At 40.8% G+C, this 14,834-nt stretch overlaps 1 protein-coding gene across 2 annotated transcripts; it reads right to left on the reverse strand.

Annotated features, from left to right (window-relative positions):
• Positions 1-782: 782 nt before the first annotated feature.
• Positions 783-11,046, reverse strand: LOC118123374 (SWI/SNF-related matrix-associated actin-dependent regulator of chromatin subfamily E member 1). Of its 2 annotated transcripts, none has more exons than XM_047343866.1 (11): positions 10,942-11,046; positions 10,340-10,398; positions 9,583-9,626; positions 8,769-8,867; positions 6,781-6,861; positions 6,018-6,149; positions 5,079-5,250; positions 4,764-4,936; positions 4,539-4,640; positions 3,838-4,231; positions 783-3,485 (listed from the first exon to the last, which is right to left on the reverse strand). In XM_047343866.1, the coding sequence occupies exons 2-11, from the start codon at positions 10,344-10,346 to the stop codon at positions 3,118-3,120; spliced, it is 1,572 nt and encodes a 523-aa protein (XP_047199822.1). In that variant the 5' UTR covers positions 10,347-10,398; positions 10,942-11,046; the 3' UTR covers positions 783-3,117. The 2 variants fall into 2 exon arrangements, with proteins under 2 accessions (XP_047199822.1, XP_047199821.1); XM_047343865.1 differs by having other exon boundaries at positions 6,769-6,861.
• Positions 11,047-14,834: the final 3,788 nt, after the last annotated feature.

Here is a 14,834-nt window from a genome sequence, read left to right on the forward strand (position 1 = left end):
TCAGAGGAAGTAGTTAATTGCATGCAAAGAAAGAGTCTGATTCTATGAAGAGCATCACAGAACTAACATTAGCTTTCAAATAACATATTACCAAATATCACAACAACACAAATCAAATTTATAAAAATAAATGTGGTGCCCTTGGGCAAGAGAAACTGTCCCGACTACGCCACCTCCCGCTTAGGGGCAAGAGAAACCCTTAAACCCTTACTCCTTATCAGTTAATCATGTGGCAATGCTCTGTGGTTTCCCCAAACAGGAATGATTGGTAACTAGGCGTACTGTGATTAATTAACTGTATTCTAGCAGTATCAAAATGATTTAAAATACCAGAGGCATGAGGTAAATAACAAAACAGACATTTGTAAACATTGGAGTTTGCTTTCTTCCTTGTGATAAGGTTGGGTGTGCTGGGGCACACCGTCCTACCCGACAACTGTGGGAGACAGAAAGGAGGAGACAGCGAGCCTACGACAACAACATGCACTTGTCACAACTTCATATGAATCTGGAAGAAAAATAAATTGTGAAGAAATATGTACAGAAACTGCACTGGTTAGCAAAGGCATACAACCGCTGTGCAGTCATACTAGTTATGTATATATTTATGAATAATTTGTCTTTAATTAATACTGTGGGTTTTTCCTGCACATCTGTATTGTTATCGTTTACAATGCAGATTTTGATATGAATTAAGATCTGCTTTGAAAATTTACTTGCAATTCAAAATACAGGTAAAATATTAAAGAAACAAGCAGAAAAAGCACAACACGACCACCGACTGACTGAGAAATCACCTTTATTTTGATAGATAAGTTGACGGTACAAAAAAAGATGCAAAAAAAACAGAAGCATATTACTTAAAACAGTCTAATTCAAGTAAGAAAATAGTCCTTTAAATGCACAAGTGACTGAGGTTATATTAAGATGAGAGTAGACTGTGCATTTCTCTGAAGTTGTTGTGGTGTTAACAGGAATATGCCGTCTAAAGGAGCAATGCAACCTTACAAAAATAGCCTCAACTCTTTGAGAAGGTCTTTCGGATGAAATGCTGAAAGAGTTGGTGTCAAATCTTTCCGAAATAAATGTGATGACTACGGGGGAACAGACATCCATATCAACTTTTTAATACCCATGCTGGTCATTTGATTAACAGATTTAAAAAACACAAATCATGTAAATTATTTGGTTTTTTGCAGCATTTTGTCCTACATTTAAATTTGAACAGTTTCTCATGGCCTTCGCTCATTGACTAAAACTTAAGGATTCAATGGTTAGTATTCAGTATGACATGCAGAGTGTGGGTGCATAAATAATTGAAATGTGGCATTTTCCAGACCTGGAACAATATGTGTTGCCCCCTGCCGAACTAAAACATGTTGGAAATGGCATCGGATTGAAAGTTTTGATAAAGGTTTAATACAGAGGCTGAATTTGATTATATTTATCTGAAAAGGTTCCACTATATTTCTAAAAAAAAACACAAAGTAGAACTAACAGTAGTTGTTTTGCAAATCAAACAAAATGATAAAGTAGAAAAGTTTGAGGTTTTACAAGTAGGGGGTTTCATGCAACATCGCACTTTATCCAGAAAAATGTTCCTAGCTAGTCGGACAGAAGGTAAAATATACAAGGAACCCCCTGGAGTTTGCAGCTGTGGTCTTATCTCAGCAAATTATACAGTGCTGATTTAAAGGTTCATACATCTGTACTCATAACATTTCAGCCACATCCAACAGTATTAAGTCTACACAGTGGCAGTTATGGATATGAAAAAAAAATAAAAAGACAGCCACGCCTTCTCCCTACAAGCAACACCTAACGTCTCTTCATCCCGTGTCACACAAAAGGTTGTACTATGGAACAATGTAGACAAGTCCCCTTACAACAGTAGCAGACATGACGACTCATAGATTTAATCAAGAGCAAAGTAAAGGGAGTCTATGTTAATAACAGATTAGTCATTTCAATCACTTTTATTGTGCTCTGCTTCCACTCCCTCATAATGAAGATCCTCTGCTTTTCTCCATCACTTACATTTGAGTTTTGGGCGGTTGGTCGAGCACGTGACATTTCACAGATAAAGTGTAGGTGTGAGGCTGAGTCGAGCTGCTAGTTACTGCTCGTATGTTAGGTCAGTTGAACGGTGCTCGTCAGGGCTAGAGAATCGCGTTTTCCTGCAGATTTATGACAACATGGGCTGATAATCTACTGTGAAGCTCGGTGATAAGTCAAAACAGCTTTGAACATGCATGCTAAGGAAATAAATGATTAGATGCAGCCCATGACCGAATCTCTTCTGGGTGTAAGTTCAGTGAATGTGGACCCTGTCAGTTGGAAACTCAATTGGAGGTAACCGGTTTTGGACGATAAGAAGGAGCAGATTAGTAACGGTCATGTTAAGGTGTTTTACGTGAGATACCGGTATATGACGTCAAAGAAGACAGTGAGGTTATTGTTGATCATTTACATTTTAACAGCCCTCTGGTGCCGTGGGCTCAGCCTGTATGTGGTTTTTCTTAGACGACAGGGAAATCCATTGGGTGAGATGATTACATGAGAAGAAGTTTGTACAAAGCCTGTAGCACAAACTCAGTCAGGTCAAAATCGCACTCATTACTACTGATGAATAAATCTAAAGGAAACATACAGGTGTAAGTGAAATCCTCATTGGTTGGTCTGGATGCCTGACGCTACAAGATGAAAACCACACACAGCTCATTAAAATGCATGTTAGCTATTTATTGACCTAAATAACAGACCCTCAACCATTCAGCACTTCTCACCATCAGGCCTGGTTCAGACTTGGTATCAATATCTGTCTCTAAGAAAGCGTCTCCAGTGATCACATGGGATCTGATCCCACTTAATGCAAATAAACACATTTCTGTTCCCAAATGCTCAATGCATGCTGGGAGTGTTCACACCTGTACTCAGAGCCGTCTGCTTGTGATGGGATCACCTGGGACAAATGTTAACACCAGGTCTGAACAGGGCTTCAATCTTACTCTCTAATCATAAAAAACACTTCCTCACCTGCTGCTCCTCTCACAGAAGGGGAGCTGCAGCACAGGGAAGACATCCACAGCTACCACTGTGTGTATTACACACTGACTCTTACATATCATACTGTTGGCTGTTTTGGCTAGAGGGTAGTAGTGGTGGTGGAGGGGGAGGGGCTGGTTCTTCTGAGGGAGGCGGAGGTGCTGCGGACACATTAGGGTTAGCTGCGGTGGAGTTGGCTTCCTGGCCCACTGGGGGCTCTGGGGCTGCTACTCCAGGGGTGCTCTCTGAGGGTGGAGGGGGCATGCTGTTGCTGCTGTTGCTGCAGTCGTCACTGGGGATGCTGCTGTTGGGGGTGCTGCTCTCCCTGGGAGGCTCAGGAGGAGGAGGAGTTGCTTTATCAGAAGCAGAAGAGGGCGCCTCAGATGGAGGAGGTGGAGTAGCATGGGAATCTGAGGAGGGCTCTGCAGGCGCAGCTTTATCTGGGGGAGGGAACAAAGGATAGAGAGAATAAGAGATTTGAGCAACATGCACACAAATAAATATTAATTTTAATACACATCGCGTTTGCTTTTTTAACACCTGCAATCCACAATACTTCAAGGCCGTCAAGCTCCCTAAATGGAGATTCCTGGAAACAATGACCATATTTATGTGATATGCTTTTTTCAAATGTGTTAGCATGGGCTAAGATGATTACTGATTTAGAGCCAAGGTGCTATTATGGACAGATACTTTTCTTTTGAAATGAAATTTTTAATATGGTCGTACCCTGACTCAGTAAGTCAGCAACTTACTGGATGGTTATAATCAATTCAACACAAACACATGTACCTGTCGCCACTGGTGGGGGCATGTCCTCCTCCTTGGTCCCTGAAGGGGGGTTAGCTGTGCCTTTAGCATTAGCACTGCTCTGCTCAGCAGCTTTGTTGCAAGCAGCCTCCTGCTGCTGTTGTTGCTGCTGCTGCTGCTGTTGCTGCTGCTGCTGTTGCTGCTGTTGCTGCTGTTGTTGTTGTTGTTGCTGCTGTTGTTGTTGTTGTTGTTGTTGTTGTTGCTGCTGCTGCTGTTGTTGCTGCTGCTGTTGCTGCTGCGCCTGCTGAGCAGCTTTCTCTGCCTGCTCAGCTGCCTCACGCTCCCTCTCCTCTGCCCGGCGACGGGCCGCCTCTTCAGCAGCGGCCATCTCTGCTGCAAGCTTTTCCATGTCCACCTCAACCTTCTGACCACAGAGCTGGAGACACACAAATCATTGGTGTCAACAAAACTCCATTCTCTGTTTACAAAAGGTTCCAGGGTCACACATTTATGAAAATAAAATGAGGTGAAGATGGACACAATCATATAAGCCAATGCTCCCCGTCTTTTTACAAATCAAACGTTTTAGATTGTATTCTAATTGAGTGATAATACTCTTCCTCCGTGATCAAGTTCATATTTACTTCAAGGGTGGTTAACATTATCTACAGGGATGTGTTGTAATCTGGAATGACACCTCATCCTCACTACTCAGTTGTCTCTATGTGAATAAGCCGCTGTACCCGCTTGAGTTCAGTGTTGAACGAGTCAGTGGTCTCCAGGAAGCGTCTTTTCTTGTCTTGGTGGCGATCCTCGATCTGCAGAAGTTCAGCCTCCAGCTTCCTCTGAAAACAACAACAGACGCAGAATGAAGCACACGGACAATCAGTGGCAACATTTCCCCAATACAGTGGCTTCCAGTTTAAATATCATCTAGGCAATGCAGAAAACCTGTCCTGCCAACGTACCTGGTGCACCATAAGAGACTGGACCTGCCTCTTGAGGACCTGCATGCGGGCTGTGGTTACCACTGAGCGGACATCAGGTACCACAATCTCACTGAGGATGTCGCTGATGAGCCGGTGGTTCCTCTGGAAGCGAGCAGCTGCTGTGTGCTTCACTGAAAAACCATCGTCATAGTCTGGGAAGAAGAGAAGAGTGACACTTAACTGACAACCATGAGGGAAGAAGACAACAACTAACTTAAAAATTGTTTGAAAACATTTGCCCTAAAAACTGAGGCGATTGAGTTATTTTCAAAAGACCAAACATGTATAACTCACCATCAGGGTCTTCAGCAGGCTGAATGCTCATGTATGGTTCGCCTTTGTCCATACGACTCTGCCTCTGTCTGCTCTCCTCTTCCATTGCAGCCTCAGCCCGGTTCTTAGCGTTGATGTAGGCCAGGTAGGTTGGGGAGTTGTGGTAGGCCTTCAAAGAGTCATTATACTCAATCTGGGAGAGGTGGGGGAAGAGAAAAAACAATATGCTGAGTAAAATTATATCATCTGCTTTTACATTCTAATGACCCTACATGAGATTTGTTATTAAGTAGGAGTGCATTTTTATTGTAAACTAATAGGATGCTCTTTTCATTACTTATGACAGACATTAGTATTTTTCGACACTTCAAACTGGCAAAGTTGTTTTATAACGAACAGGATTTTAGAAATCATATAACTGTTTCTTCTTATTGCCAAATGCTTAAAACCATTAAGACCGGGTATGACCTTTGTGTGCATCTCAACCACAATGTCTTCGTGAAATACACTGATTTGCTTAAATAGTTGTGGGAAAGGTGAAAAACATTGTAGGGAAAAGTAGTTTGCACTCTTGGCCAGCAAAAATCTTTTTTCAAGTTGAGTCTCAGACAATGGCTGACGATTTAAGCGAGCTAAGCAGATAACAGGTAAGAGTTTCAGTGACGGAACACAACCATGAAAATAACAATGAAGAAGATTTAGACAAAGTTCCTGCTGACCTGTTAACAAAGGCTCAGTCGGTATGAGACGTGGTTGATGATTTAAAATGTGCAAAGCTTCGGGTAAATTTTAAGCTATCAGAAATTTTTCATTTCATGGCTCAATCTGCTTCAGAGCTGAAAATGTTGGCATTAGGTCTTAATGGGTTAAATTATTTACAGCAGAGCAGTGCAAAGTGTACATCAGTCAAAATCCTCAGTTCAGTACTCTGCAGGAATGAGTTCACCCCGGGCCACTCACCTTCTCAGCTTCGTACTCGTTCAGGTAGTCCTGTTTCTCTTCATCAGTCAGGTCTCTCCACATCCCTCCGATAATCTTCCCGATCTCCCACAGCTTCAGGTCGGGGTTGGATGCCTTCACTTGGTCCCATACCTTGCACATGTACGCAAACACAAGACGCAAACACGTGCACAAGCAGAGGCATTGCCCCACACGCACACACACAAACACAACACATGGTCATTGCAGGTCAACTGTGAATACGTTTACTACAAGACAGTGAAGGAAATGAAGGAGGAAAAGGTGCAAAGGAAAGCATTAAAAGCGCCTAAATGAGGCATTTACTTGGCAGAATTATTAACTGGAATAAAAGGTGTAGCTCTTGCAAAAAAGCAGGATGGCATAGAATGAAATATTTCTTAAGACAGAATCGCCGGTTTTGTCAATATGAATGTTTAGAGTAGATTTTGTCCTTAAGCAGAATGAGAGCAGGGAAACTAGAGAAGCAGGGAAGACAAAGCCATTCAAGGAGGAAAGTAGAAGGCGCAGAAGCAGATCATGCTTGCACATGCTTGTTATTTCTCTTTTAGTGCTGACAAAAACAGGATGCTACTGTAAGCCAACGGGATAACAGAGTGGAAAATCTCCACTAGATGGCTGAGGTGGTGGTGAGGCGTCATGGCTTGGCTGTCTCCCACCCTCAAACCGCTGCACCTTTTCAGGGGATGGGAGGACAAGCAGTAAAAGCAGACACCGTGGATGGGTGTCTTACCTTCCTGCTTACCTTCCGGCTGTACCGCATGTAAGGCATCAGTGGCTTGTCTGGAGGTTTGGGAGGCTTTGGGACGGTGATGCCCGAGGCGTTCTGCAGGAGGGAGAGAAAAGAGGGGCAAAAGGGGGGGAGAAGTATAAGTGAGGATATAGAAGGGACATGGATGAAAGGGAAACAAATACAAGGCAGAGGTTCAGAGAGAGAGAGAGAGAGAGAGAGAAAAGAAAATTAACTCTCGTAAAACATCAATTAAATTAAGATCTGAACATGGTGCACATGTAAACACAACAAATCACTACATGCAAGTGGCTCTATATGATTTCTTACAGCCAGATAAAAGCATTAATCAAACATGTCAACCCATTTACATGCATGTTTACACATTAATGTATTTCAGCAGCCAACACTTGCATGGTTTGAAATATGGCTGTGTGATAAAATGATCTTGACAATTACTGTGAGATTTATTGACACACCAAAAAAACAACCACACACATTTTGTTGTTGGAAATGTAAAGATGAGCGACCATGAGGAGAATCAAACACCTGCACAAGATGAGGAAATTGTGGCAAAGAGAAGTCGCGCAACATACGCGATTTAGAAATGGCTCAGATTTCTAAAACTGGATTAATAGTGGAGCAATATCTGTTGTGAAACACAAAGGTGACCTGCTGACAAACAGCGAATATTACGACCGCACAATCGCAGTATAGAGAAAGTGAGCAGGTTCCAACCTCAGCAGCAGCCACTCACATCTTTTCAGTCATTACCCCACATGACAGGAGGTCCTTTAAACCAACAACAATTACATTCAGTGACAGTCACAATAACATCATGTGTGTAATGTAGAGGTCTAGCAATCACGATAAAAGCATTTGTCCTCAATCAATGTTACTGAATATTTACTGTGATGCATATTGATATTGATAAATATTTTAAAATATATATTTGATTATATATGCGGCCAAATCATCAAGCCTTACATGGAGGTACTTAAAGACATTGACAAAAAGGAAATCTGGCCTGTTTAGAGGGCTGGCTGAGTTTTATGGGCCCTGGATTCGAGAAACACCACAAAATAAATTGTCTGTGTATTTCCTTTTGTGCATTTCCACTAAATCTGAACTCTGGGAAATGTACATCTACGAGAGTGAGCCAAAGCATGCCTGACTTAAGCAAGAAAAAAAGAATGTATTACTTTAAACCAACCATTAAAAGGACAGATTCACCTTACAACACATTCTCTACACGTTTTACTTGCTGTGATTCCCTCCTCTTGTTCAAGCTGCCAACTAAGACTTCAATTCTTAAAGCAATTCAGAGATGGGGGACAGAAATAACAGTGAAGTGGACACAGGAAATATCCTCTTCACGGTTTGATCATATAATTATAGTCCATTTATGGTAATTATAAACAATTTCCATTTGATAGAATAGTTCATTTGTTAACCTCAATTTTTAGTTACATTTAGCATCAACTTCTTAAGATACTCATTATAAACAACTTGTTTATGTTTTAGTACCCAAATTAACCAATAGTCTCGAATGCTGCGCACTCTGGCTTGCCATGTGCTAAAGTACATTCGCACTGACTAATCTGATTTGAGACAGCAAATGAGTACAAGTATGACTGATTAGCCAAAATGAGCTGTTAGCATCATGCACATGGGCCAACTCTCACTATATGACTGGGGACATGATTATGTCTGTTTTACAAAGAAACCGTTGAAGTTTGAGCAGCTCCAAGTGTGAAACTAAACAGAACAACTCCCTTGTCACTTCAACAACCTATAATAATACAATACCACATCTAATTCCATTGATAAGCATTATCAACCTTTTTTCCATCACCATCGTCATCCCAACAGGCTCTGCATTAGCTCCACTTTGAGCCTTTTTAATGCTCATGTCTTTCCACCGTTTCCTCATACCTGTGAGCCCCCTCCCTCGTTACCTAAATCATACCCATACCCATTCCCTCCCTCCATCAATTCATTACCCTGCTGGAGCCTCCGGAGCTCCCTCCCAGCCGGAGGTTGTTGTAGGCCAGATGGCTGTAAGGGTTGTAGCCCACAAACCCAGGGGTGGAAGGCAATTGCTGATGGAAGACAAATGAGACAAAACACGGATGAGAAATGGCTCACAAACAAGAGGAAGAAGGATAAACAGAAATAAGTGAAAAGGTAGGGGGGGGGACATGAAAATATATAATTTTGCTCATTTGTTTTCCATGAAATCCTCATGCAAGCCCAAGTAGAAAAAAAGCAAAGATAACTGTGCAGCAGGCTGCCATTCAGACTGAGAGCATCTAAACCAGGATCTTGCAACAAGCTTAATGATACATTTTTAAGAACATGTTGTATTTATTTAATTGTGCATGTGGGTTTATGTGTGCACGTTTGCATTTTAACTTTACAGTATGATGTGCCCTGTTGCTTAATGCAAAGGAAAGAAGAGCAAAAAACAAGCATTTGGATTCCTACTAACATAAAAGAGCTAACATAATTTGAAAAAACAATATTTCCCAGTAGCCATAATCCTAAGAGCACATGAGTCAACATGACCCCTTCTTTGAAAGATCTTAAATGAGTGCTTGTCATGACGGGGAAAGCAGGAGTGAGACTGATGATGGGAAGCTGAATAAGATTTGTGGCATCTTCCGTCTGCTCAGACAGAGGAACGTTAACGCAAACCAATGCAAAATGTGGATAAAGAGAGTTAGATAGCACTGAAGAAAGACAATTAAAAAAGGCACCAAAAACAGTACACTAACATGTACTAACAGTTAACTGATGTGAGAGCCGAACACTTACTGCTGTTGGGGCTGGGGGAGGGGGAGGTGCGTAGGATGGCCGTTCTGCGCATCAAAAAAAAAAGTAATGTTAGTCAGCTATTCCACCTACCTGCTACCTATAGTTCATATATTTTAAAGTTTTGATTGTTTACATTTAAAGTGCATACGCATCATATAAACAATATACAGGGAAAACTGGGGCTGCTTTCTAAACATCAATGATACAAATCAGTCAAGGAGTCCCTGAGTCCGACCTCATTTTGCCACTGCACTCTTACCCTTCCACCACAAAACACAGGAACAACATATGGCTGCCCTGAACCCTTTTTGGTTTTACATGTTTGCCTCTGTTGCATTTTTACAAGCAACATCAATCAGGCAACCCAAGAAATGAGGGATTTGTTTTAATAAACATGGCCTTAGTCCAAATCAACACAAAATGTTGTATGCACTTGAGTCTTGGAGCACAGAAAAAGAGTTCAGTAGACTGGCTGCTGTAAGTTACATCTGCATGTGATGGTGTACAGCTACAGATACAATGGCCAGGGGTTGAACTGCTTTTGCTGCACCATACCAATGCTATACTGTGGTCCCCGTTCATGCAAGAGCAATAGAGGAAAGAGGGGAAAACAGAATCCAAGTATTGACTAGTATCAAACACGATCTCCATAATATTAGCAGACAATTCCATTAAGTCGCTAGTTAAATACATTTTCAGCCCTGCTGTTAAAGTGTGCGGAGCTTCGGGCTCTCCGTCAAAGTGTATGTTTACTTACTTGACATCGTGGATGCAGTCTGGGTTCAAGCGGAAAGAGCTATTCACACATTGGTTAGCCTGGAAAAGACAACATCAGAAAATACACACGATTAGTTTCGTCCCTTCCTTACAATTATATAGTTGTTTGGTAGAAAACCCATCAAACACAAACCGGTAAATGACTGATATCATTCATTCATGTCAACAACGGCTAACGGGGCCTACTAAGCTAGCATGTCCGGCCTGCTAGCCAACCCCGCGAACACAAAGAGGCTGTTTGCCCTGTAATAATCGTGTGGCTAATATACAACCAGTGGGGGGTTTAATGCTTTTTAGTTCCAGTAAAGCTGCGCGCACAAATAACAGGTGTTTATACAGACGGCTTTGTCACGTGAGAAGTGTGCGCCACTTTCAGGATGTTTGAATTAACCTCGCTGCTTACGCTACAGTGAAGACCACAGCAGCTACAGCTAGCTTTGTACATACAAGGTAAATGGCTACTCTAGCTTCATCACTGAGAGGCAGATCAAATGTAGCATGAACAATGCATGTCAACGATAGAAAAGGGTAAAATTATACATTTGTATGAAATAACACAGAAGGTAATTTAGCTGCACTCACTGACTCGTCCTTTGTTCCCTGTTAGGAGCGTTTCATCCGCCTTTCTCTCACAGACCGGAACTACCGCGGTCCTCTGGCCGGCGGAAGCGGAGAGATTTCTTCACAATAAAAGCGTGTTTACTTCCAATACGCAGCTGTGACCTTAGGCAGTATAGGCTGTGGGCTGCGGCACAGTCGTCATAGACAGAGACAGATAAAATGTATTAAAAGGAAACTACACCCATAGAGCACAAGCCTCCACCAAGGCCCAACAGTCCCCTTATCAAACCACATTTAAATTCACTACATCCAGGTTTTTATTTTGGTCTGCATCAAATTGCACACACTCATCTGTCCCCTAAATGTGTCAGGTTTTTTTTCATCGAGATAAATGAATTATTCTCTGAGGAATGAACGAAAATGTTGAAAAACACAATTCGAAAGCACCAAAGGTGAATGGGTCCTTTCCTGGCTAATACCATATCTGTCCAGCAGCTTTTGTGGCACTGTCCAGTAGTTTTTGTGTAATCTTGCTAAATAACAGTGAAAAGAAAATAATCAAACACACACATCTACAAAACACCTATAACAGGGGTGTGCTCCTGGTTGTATTGCTTTTAGCTGTGTATTAAATTGATATCGTCATCCTAATCGTACATTTGGGTGGGTTTTGGTTAGAATTTTGGATCATTATATTTTATATTTTGTTGCTGACTTATTTCATTTGCTCAGCACTGTAAATAAAATTCTGTAATTTCTAATTTAAAATCAAGTCTCAAGGTAAATAATGGTTTAGCCCAACTGATCTGCAACATCACTACTATTACAATATTTCCATTCATACTTTGAGTACACTGTTCGACAATAATCATGCAACACTTTGATTAATTTTTCTTTAATTTTTCATAACTGATATAATGAAACCCAATGGATCTCAGCCTTGAGGGAGGTGAAGTCACATTTCCTTAAGAGCACTACACTTGGCTTTATAATGTGTTTTAATGTGTACGGGTGTGGGTGTATAAAATTACCGTAAAGTAGTATCCAACTAGTTTGGACAGTGCTTCCTGGAGAAACAGGTTTTGGCCTCCATTCCCTATATAAGAAGGGGAACAGCAAGAGGTGTCAGCTGTGTCTCTGAGGTGTTTATCCCACGTAAAAGCAGCAAGGTAGGTCTACTGAGGACATCAGTCCTCCTTATGACGAACTTCTCATAAAAAAAAAATGTATATGTATTTTAAAACACCTGTAAGTGAGAGGCATTGTATTTTTGTTACCTTAGAATGAGCCTTTCATATTTGGGAGCTTAATTGGGATGTTAATAAGTGAATTTTCTTCTCTATGTCTGAACAGGTGGTTGCATTGCCAAGTTGAACTTCATGGGTTTGTTTGACATTGTACTTGGGATTGTAGAGACAGTCATGTCAATTGGTGGCACCATAGTTAAAGCAGTTCCAACACATCGCCAGTGCAACATTGAGATTGAAAATGGATCTCTTCAATACACTCTTTGTAACCCCAGGTAATTACTATTTTTGTCTTAATGTTTAGCATTTTGTGTCATGTATTAAAAATCTTCACATTTAAAAGTAAAAATGTGTTTTTAACCTTAACATCCAGGATGTACATTAAGCGTGGACACTGCAGGAAGCCTTTGCCTCCCACCATCAGTCAGTCCTCATCTGGGGAGGTGGAATTCAACAAGACTCCGAACACAGCATGTGGATCTGTTGGCATCTTCGCGTACGAACTCCTCAACACTTCTACAAAAGACACCACTGAGCAAATAGCTGTCCTGTTCAAGGTGCCATTTGACCTAAACTTAAAGTCAAACGAGTTCGCAGTGGGAGTCTTTAATATCAGCAGAAGCTGTAATCATGGTCTTTTTCAGGAGATGTCAAGGAATAAGGGCAAAGTGTTTGTCAGAGGCAAAGCAAAGGGCAGCGTTCTCACTCATAAAGGCCAAAATGTCACAGTGATGGCTACAATGTCCGACTGCCACACACCTGTCATTAGGGTGCAAGTGATGGATGCCTGAGAAACACTTTTAATAAATTGTATTATTTCCTGTTTGAATTAGTAAATGTTGTATGTGATATTTAATATTAACCAGAGCATAGTGTTGCATAGTAATCTGCAAAACCCATCACCATTTGCAAATCATGGAGTGAGACATTTGTTTTGTATTTATTCACTAATTAATGTTGTCTGTTGTGACATATTTTCAGGGGTAGAACAGAGGTGTCTGGCATGCTTCATGTATTTGGCCATTGATTCTGTTTGTAGAAATTGAAACTGTTGTGATATGTTAATGTTATGTTAATGTTGATATACTGCACATTGTTTGCCATTGGTATAATATGTTGGTCCACTAAAAGGTTCTGTTCCCTTTGTTCAATAAAATTTCAACACAACAAATGCAAAGCTGTTATCTTTAGGTATGCAAACCTGCTGAACACATGTGTGCATCAATTTATCTCAGAGTTAGTTTTTTAGTTTTGAATCTCTGAGCCTGGATTTGATTGAATTAGCTACTTGTAAACCCAGACTGCAGAGCGCTGTATACATTCTTAGTGGCTCTTTCAAAGTAGTATAACATTTTTCCAAAATGGGGTGGCTGGGTGGTACAGTGGTTTGGACGAGGTCTTTCTTTCTTTTTTTCCCCTCATACTTCATTCAAGGAAGTGTATAACATGACAAATCGTTAATCACAAGGCCAAAACACTTGATGACACAACTGAGGTTATGTCCCTAACAAGCGCTGTTGGCCGCTAACACCTGCTAACATCTACTGGTAGTTGGTAACTTAAATTGTGCAGAAGACCTTCAAACGTACAAGGGACATTTAACATATATTCTAAAATTAGAAGGAGAGACATGAAATGGGGTGAGTGGAACGTTGCACAGTAAATGGTCTGGCCAGCCAGAAGTTGAACCAGTGACCTGCTGCTCAAGGTATATGCGTCCCAATTTGTATTTGACCTAAGCATATGTCTATCAGGTCGCCCTGTTCGTTTCAATACAGGGCCTACCCAGCATTTGTACGAGTGTTTAAACACAGAGAAAAAGTGTGCACTTTAACACAAGTTAGTAGTATAGAAAACAATAATCTATTTAATCTTTTTTTTAATCTAGTAATTTAATCTGATATGATTAGCAGAATGTTTAGTTTTTTTAGCAATATAGTGTTTGTTGAAGGCATTACGCTCTAAAATAATTGTCCACCATCCTAAAGAAACAATGCCTATGGTGCATGAATTTGTGGTAAACTTAAGGGTCCTGGTATTGGGTTTTTAAAAAACAGGTCACCCTTACTTGGAGGTTACTGCACATTAATACAATTTAATTTCACTAGTGCAGTGCTCATTCTAAACCTGCCTGTTTGGAATGGGCAGTTTAATGCTGAAGAGCATTCAGAATTATGCCATGTCATTAGTGAGTCCTCTTCAAACAGTTCTACAACACTTCACTTGTCATAGTTTGTGTGCTGGACGTTGTGTTCAGAGCTTTTTATAAAGTTTGCGTTCATCCTACCTGGTTTATGTGCTGTGAAGATTTGGAATTAGTAGGTAATTAACATTATAAAACGTGTGTTATTAATAGGCAGAGTTTGAATTTACAACTAGTATAAGAGCTGTAAACTATGTGTCATTATCAATTTAATCCCTGTTACTAACAATATAGCAAATTTAGAAAATGTATCACTCAATAATGACTTAATTTCTTTAAATAACATTATTACGATGGATAGAAATTTTGCAAAGCTCCACTTTATAAATGAAGGTAGAGCCAAGTCGAAGTCGATCTACAGGCAGCTGTTATTGGCCAATATCATTCAGAATCATTCCTCCCATTGCTTTGTGCACAGTCCTTTGTCAGCAGCTTAATGACAGTCACATACCTGATGAATCAAT

The sequence above is a fragment of the Hippoglossus stenolepis genome, chromosome 16 (assembly GCF_022539355.2).
Source record: "Hippoglossus stenolepis isolate QCI-W04-F060 chromosome 16, HSTE1.2, whole genome shotgun sequence".
In the NCBI taxonomy this organism is placed as follows: domain Eukaryota; kingdom Metazoa; phylum Chordata; class Actinopteri; order Pleuronectiformes; family Pleuronectidae; genus Hippoglossus; species Hippoglossus stenolepis.

Excerpts from the sequence above, each read along its gene's own strand:
- LOC118123374 (XM_047343865.1), bottom strand. Across the intron at positions 6,862-8,768 it reads GCTCCGGAGGCTCCAGCAGG|AACGCCTCGGGCATCACCGT; the intron begins GTAATGAATTGA and ends TCCCTCCTGCAG. Across the intron at positions 5,251-6,017 it reads ACGAGTACGAAGCTGAGAAG|ATTGAGTATAATGACTCTTT; the intron begins GTGAGTGGCCCG and ends CACCTCTCCCAG.